The following is a 6,218-nucleotide window of genomic DNA, read 5'->3' on the forward strand; positions in this document are numbered from 1 at the left end:
TATTAAGCCAATTTATCATCTTAATTCTCAAACACGTTATCATAGATCGTTTTGTCAAAAAATATTTATGTTGAAAATATAAATTTTAAAAAATTAATGTAAAAACGATCTTTCTAAAACCGTTTTTTATTAAAAACTTTTTTGATCAAAAAATATTTATGTTGAAAATATAAATTAAAAAAAATTAATGTAAAAACGACTTTTCTAAAACAGTTTTTTATTAAAAATATTTTTGATCAAAAAATATTTATGTTGAAAATATAAATTAAAAAAAATTAATGTAAAAATGACTTTTTTTAAAACTGTTTTTTATTAAAAATATTTTTGGTCAAAAAATATTTATGTTGAAAATATAAATTATAAAAAATTAATATAAAAACAGTTTTATCAAAACAGTTTTTAATTAATTTAAAATTAATTAAAACCGATTTTTCTAAAATCATTTCCTATGTTCAAATTTTATTATTATTTTAATACTAAAACACCACTTTTCAAAAGCCATTTTCTAGAAAACAATATTAAAAACACACCCTAACGGGGACTCAAATATTCAAAATGTCCCAATCATGGAAATTGGCCCATCTCTCTCTCTCTCTCTCTCTCTCACTCACACGAGTGCGCGACTGTTAGCAGGGCAGACGGCGGTGTCGAGTGACGGCGTGCAGCGGCAGACGATAGCGACAACGTGAGACGGCATCGAGCAGCGGCAGGCGATAGCGTCGAGCGACGGCGAGCATCAAGCAGTGCACAAGTTTCTTGTATGCCAAGGCCATGTATCTGAATTGTGTTTTTGTTGACCTTGCAGGGCAGACAAATGTATGACGGCATCCTTCGGTTTTCAGGCTGATGTGAGAGCTCTACAAAAGGTTTTGGCAGCTAGGAACTTGGTGAGGATTGGAAATTTTTAACTCTAGTAATTCTATTTTCACTTTTCTTATAAAAATAAATAATATGAAGTATGCTAAATTACTCAATGAAAATAAAATGTTAAATTTGGTGAGACCCATTTATTGGAGATATTACTAGGGATGGATTGAATTTGTTTTCCCTGGTTCTGAGCTATGGTTTGTTGCTTGAGGTTTGAGGAAATGAAAGCTGTGCTGGAAGTAATGCATCATTTTTCTTTTTCTTGGGACACAGATCTATCAGCATCAACACAACAAGCAGATGAGCTGTCCTCGTAAAAAGTGTGAATTTTTTGGTGCAGTTTTTATCCCTCTATTTCATATCAACATTACATATTTCTTTGAAATACTACAGGTAAGGGTTGTGTCTTCACATATGATGTTGTTGGCTCCCATGAGAGGGTTGGATACAGTTCCCAAGGTTCTGGTTCTACACTCATCATGCTTTTTTTGGACAACCAACTGAAGTCTCCAAGCCCTCTCTTGTCACCTGCCCAGGTATGGTTTTGGCTCTAATTGTTCATTCACAAATCTTTTTCCACAACTTTTTCTTTGTAGTGAAAATTATATGAATATATTTTATTTAACTAAGCATATAAATTCTTGATGGAACACAACATATTTACCACTTGCATTCTAATGAACAAATTATAAAAGACCAGGCCTGGGTTCAAAGTGACTAAACAAATTGAAATAGCTAACTCAAAAGGATGTTTACTGTGCTTTTACACAAAGGGTGAATTTCATCTTGGAAAGAATGTTCACACAACTCTAATCTTAATCACTTAATACACCAAGGTGTTAGCCAAGTAATAAAACCTCACTTAAGAACTAGCTGCTTGCAGGTTTGGGGTGCTTGTAAGTCCAATACAAATGACTCGGAGCAACCAAACCATGAAATTGATTTATTGGCTGGCCATAAGAACGATGTCAATTATGTGCAGTTCTGGTTAGTCAGTACTGGTGAATAAATCAAATGTCTCCTGACAAAATTTCTTATCATCTTCAGTGCCTTTTATATGCTGTGGCTCCAAGATCTTCATCGCTTGATTCCTTCGCTGAAACAAAAATTTAAAAATTCTTGGTTCGTAGACATCTTCCTTCCTAATCTGTGTATTATATTGTTTCCTGATTTTAACTTACCAAAAGAAGAAGAATAAAAAAAGGGGCAAGCCAGGCTCAATTGTTCTGTATACCCTCTTTCACTTATTAACCGTATCCAACTCTTGTTGCTCGAATAATATTCACAGGTTTAATCACGATAACATAGTTTCATGTTCACGTGATGGCAGCGCGATTATTTGGGTTCCAAGGTCACACAAATCTCATGTGAGATCTTTTTGGAGTGTTTACCGTTTCAGGCACTATGTATTATGTTTGTGGAAACGCATTCTGTTTTTGTTAAAAAATTTGTTTCCTAGATGTTGTACTAGCTGGCTGCTGTGAAGTTCAATATCCATGGAATGGATTTATAAACATATCATTATAGCCTTGGTTTCCTTTTCTGTCATAATCATTCAATCATTTCAGGGAAAAACTGTACGTTGGACATGAGCTTATCATCTCAAAGTTCCTCCTCCCCCTATGCCACCTCAACCTCTTCGAGGAGGCCCACGTCAGAGGTTTCTTCCAACTCCTTGGGGTGTTAATATGATTGTGTGGAGTTTGGATAATCGCTCTGTGCTTGCTGCATCATGGGTAATCCACTTCCTATGAATAAATTTTTCCCCGTTTGATGGGTAATAAAGTATTTACTTGATATATGTACATAATATAACTTTTAACCTGCTACAAACAATTGTAACCCTGCTCTTTGTTACCATTAGTGGTTGCTTTGCTTAATATTTATCTATTTGGCCTGTCTTATATTCTGCTCCTATTGAGAGAACTTTAATAGCTCTAATTGTGTATCCTTCTTTATGTTGAAGTACGTGTGTGTCAGGATTCAAGAATGGGACCAAATATGCCATGTAACTTAAACCTGTCCCTATTGCATAAAATTAGGATAACAAGGCAATTTTGTACAACTATTCAGCTCATTTGAAATTGATTGTCTATGTAGCCACATGTTGCTTCCTTGAATATTAATTGAAACGATTAGTACCCCCTTTGTTTTTGCTATAGTGGCCTAAAAAGGATACACTACAGGATAGCCATTAATGATGACCAGCACAAAAATTAAACAACAAAGAAAAAGAGAGAAGCATGTAATTTTTTAAAAAAAATAAAAAATAAAAATGTCCAATTAGTACACATTAGTGTGTGTTTGGGAGGGGGAAAATTGGGTACAGACCTAACCTTTGGCATAGGTGTGTACACATTAATTTTATTTTTATTATAAAAAGTTAAACCATAAATTTGTCAATGGTTTGATCCTTAATAACCCTCCCAGAATTTGGAAGCTATAAAACTTTTTAGGGCTTCTCCGTCCTGATAGTTTTTCATGACATAGTTTTTGACTTGCTGATTTTTTGTCCTATGACTTATTTTCTTAACAAGTTTCAAATTTTTTTTTTTTTTTTTTAATTTTCTTAGCAATGATTTCAGTTTGATAGTCTATGTGCTTGAATAATGCTTATTTATTCATGCTTTCTGTCTATTTCAAAACATTTTTTTCATGGTATGTGAAACCATTGCTGCTTCTCATAATATGGATCACTATTATTCGAATATCTAATTTGATATGCATAGATAGCACATGGCTCTCTGCTAGTGTAGATGATGGTTACCTGGAGGTTGTTTTCTATTTACTCTCTGCAGTTTTTAACCTTGTATTATGGATTTCTATTTACTCTCTGCAGTTTTTAACCTTGTATTATGGATTTTGTCAAAGGGCAAAATCTTCTGTTGTTTCTCCCTTACGAATTGTTTGTTAGTGCCTTTTTAAACGCAGATTGCAGAATATGTGTTTGGAATGCTAGTGATGGTAGCTTGGTACATTCCTTGACCGGTCAGAGTGGATCTGTAAGTGGTGACTTTTTGAATGATATTATGGTTGAAAGCATCTTTTTTTTTAAATTCTTTACCTAAGGATAGAATTGAATGTTATTTTCTACCATCGGGCTCCTTAGTTTAGCCTGCTAGTTAGATTGGATGTTATTTTTGAGACTCAGATTAATTTGGAATTTTTTTCTTAGAGATGTATTTTCGTTTAATCTTTAGCTGAAATGGCCTGGGAAAGGAAAGTTAACTGGGCTAAGCTTGTAGACCACTGGCTGAGAGCATATGGTTATGACCATGGCATCAAGGGCTCAAATTCCTCCTTGGCCAAGTGGCCTAAAAGGGAAGAACTTTTTCTTCTATGGGTTAAACAAATCCTGTTCAGGTAGATTATGTGAGAATAGTATGTGTTAACCAATCTTTCAATTTTTTCAGAAGTTGATTAGGGTAGATATTGTTTTTTGATTCATTGTCTATTGAAAATCTTGATACTCAAATTTGGTTGCCCTTGACTAAGTTCATTTCTTGTAGAATGTTGTGAACTTGTGATTGCTTTCGATACTTTATTGTTCTTGACATGCTTGGTTATTTGATCAACGCTATCTGCTCCATCCAGTTTTTTGTCATTTGAAGTAAAACTTCGATTTTTATTTTTCTATGTTGTCTTACTATTTCAACCTTAACCCTTGGCAGACTTATGTTTTGGGTGTTCATCCTTTTAATCCCTGGATTGCCATGAGTGCTGGATATGATGGGAAAACCATAGTCTGGGATATGATTTTCTACTTCTTTAATATATGTCATACCATTTATCAAAAAATATATGTGTTGTTATACCACCTAAAATTTGCTCCTAGTTAAGTAGCTTGTGTACTATGTTTCAAGATATGGGAAGGCACGCCTATCCAGATATATGAAATCGGACGAAGTAGCACAAAAAATATATATGTTGTTATACCACCTAAAATTTGCTCCTAGTTGTTGATTTTGGTGTTGACGCCACAAAATCACCAAACGGCGTCGAATTAGCACGAAACTTGGCATACATAACCGCCTAGGCATGAGAGACTTGTGGGAGAAGACGAGACTCGAATTGGGTTCCCGGTTTGGGAGTTAGAGTCGAATTTCGGTCTAAGCAAAATTATTTACTTGTATAGTAGTTAAATTTCAATCTTTTTTTTGTAATTAACATATTAACACATAATTATATTGTCATTAATTTTTTTTTTTTTTGTTTTCTGATATTTCCCGAGGAGAAGTTTGCTCTTGTGAAATGCATGCCTGTAAAGATTGCGACTGACTTTTGTTTTTGTTACCCACGGAGAATGATGAAGAAATTTTTTGTTTTTGGTTTATGTCATTTTGAGTTGTGAACAACATTATGTATTTAAACATTATACATGTATTATGAGACATTATGTAGTAGGGTAATTTTGCTTATGTATAGTTGTGAATACAAGAATATTTTTATTATGGAGAAATTTTTATTTCTATACTAAAATTTTTGTATTATTATGCAATTATTGGTTTCTTTTTCAATTGTTTTTCATTTAATACAGGTAGTTTTAATATTTTAAATAATTTTATTGCATTTTTTTTTTTGCGACGGCACCACACCGTCGCAAAAAACATAAGAACTAAAATGTATTTTTTTTGGCGACATAGGTAATGCATAGTAAAAGAAATTGGTTACAGAGGTCATGCCATTGCAACAAAAAACATTTCGCGATGGCATCTTTTGCCGTCTCAAATAAAACTTTTAGTGACGGTACAACAGTGCCGTCGCAAAAGGTGTCAGTTTTTACATATTATAAGCGACAGTAAAATGCCGTTGCAAAAGGTAACATTTCCTGTCGCAAAAAAAAAGTTTTAGCAATGCCTTCTGTTGTGACCTCTCATTTGCCGTCGGGAAAAGTTTTTTTAGACTGCATTAGGAGGCCCATAGCAAAAAACTGAAATTTTGTAATGAGGCCCATAGTGTGTAAATACTAAAATAAATAAATATAAACATATATTTTAATAAAAAAATAAACTATAAATACACCATTTGAGATTTGCGTAAAATACGAAATGCCTCTTGTAGTCCTATAAATTACAAATACTCCTTGCTATAATTTTTTATTTAATAGAAAAAATAAAAATTTAAAATATTCTTCCATACAACAATAAAATGATCATAATTGTTAATTGAATTATATTTATTATATAATTAATAACTGTTAATTGACTTAATAATTTATTAATAAAATATATCATTTGTTATATAATTATAAATTTGAATAAGTCGGATGTAATTTCCAAAATCACTGGAGTGCTTCGTATTTTAAGAAAATCTCAGAGGATAAAAGAGATGAAAATATCATTTTTTCATAA

At 32.7% G+C, this 6,218-nt stretch overlaps 1 protein-coding gene across 12 annotated transcripts; it reads left to right on the forward strand.

Moving 5' to 3' along the window:
* The first annotated feature begins 548 nt into the window (after positions 1-548).
* LOC114313739 (proteasome subunit beta type-1) lies at positions 549-5,326 on the forward strand. Of its 12 annotated transcripts, none has more exons than XR_014344383.1 (8): positions 553-887; positions 1,141-1,180; positions 1,261-1,403; positions 1,915-1,989; positions 2,156-2,234; positions 2,436-2,603; positions 3,799-3,869; positions 5,102-5,326. XR_014344383.1 is itself a non-coding variant. In XM_082894569.1 (5 exons), exons 2-5 carry the CDS (start codon positions 819-821, stop codon positions 1,874-1,876), a joined length of 378 nt encoding a protein of 125 aa, XP_082750695.1. In that variant the 5' UTR covers positions 581-710; positions 806-818; the 3' UTR covers positions 1,877-1,975. The 12 variants fall into 12 exon arrangements, 2 of the variants coding, with proteins under 2 accessions (XP_082750694.1, XP_082750695.1); XR_014344384.1 differs by having other exon boundaries at positions 5,105-5,326; XR_014344385.1 differs by lacking the exon at positions 5,102-5,326 and adding an exon at positions 4,068-4,352.
* The last annotated feature ends 892 nt before the right edge of the window (positions 5,327-6,218 follow it).

Source organism: Camellia sinensis, chromosome 11, assembly GCF_055761805.1.
Source record: "Camellia sinensis isolate YWXY chromosome 11, ASM5576180v1, whole genome shotgun sequence".
NCBI classification, from domain to species: Eukaryota; Viridiplantae; Streptophyta; class Magnoliopsida; order Ericales; family Theaceae; genus Camellia; species Camellia sinensis.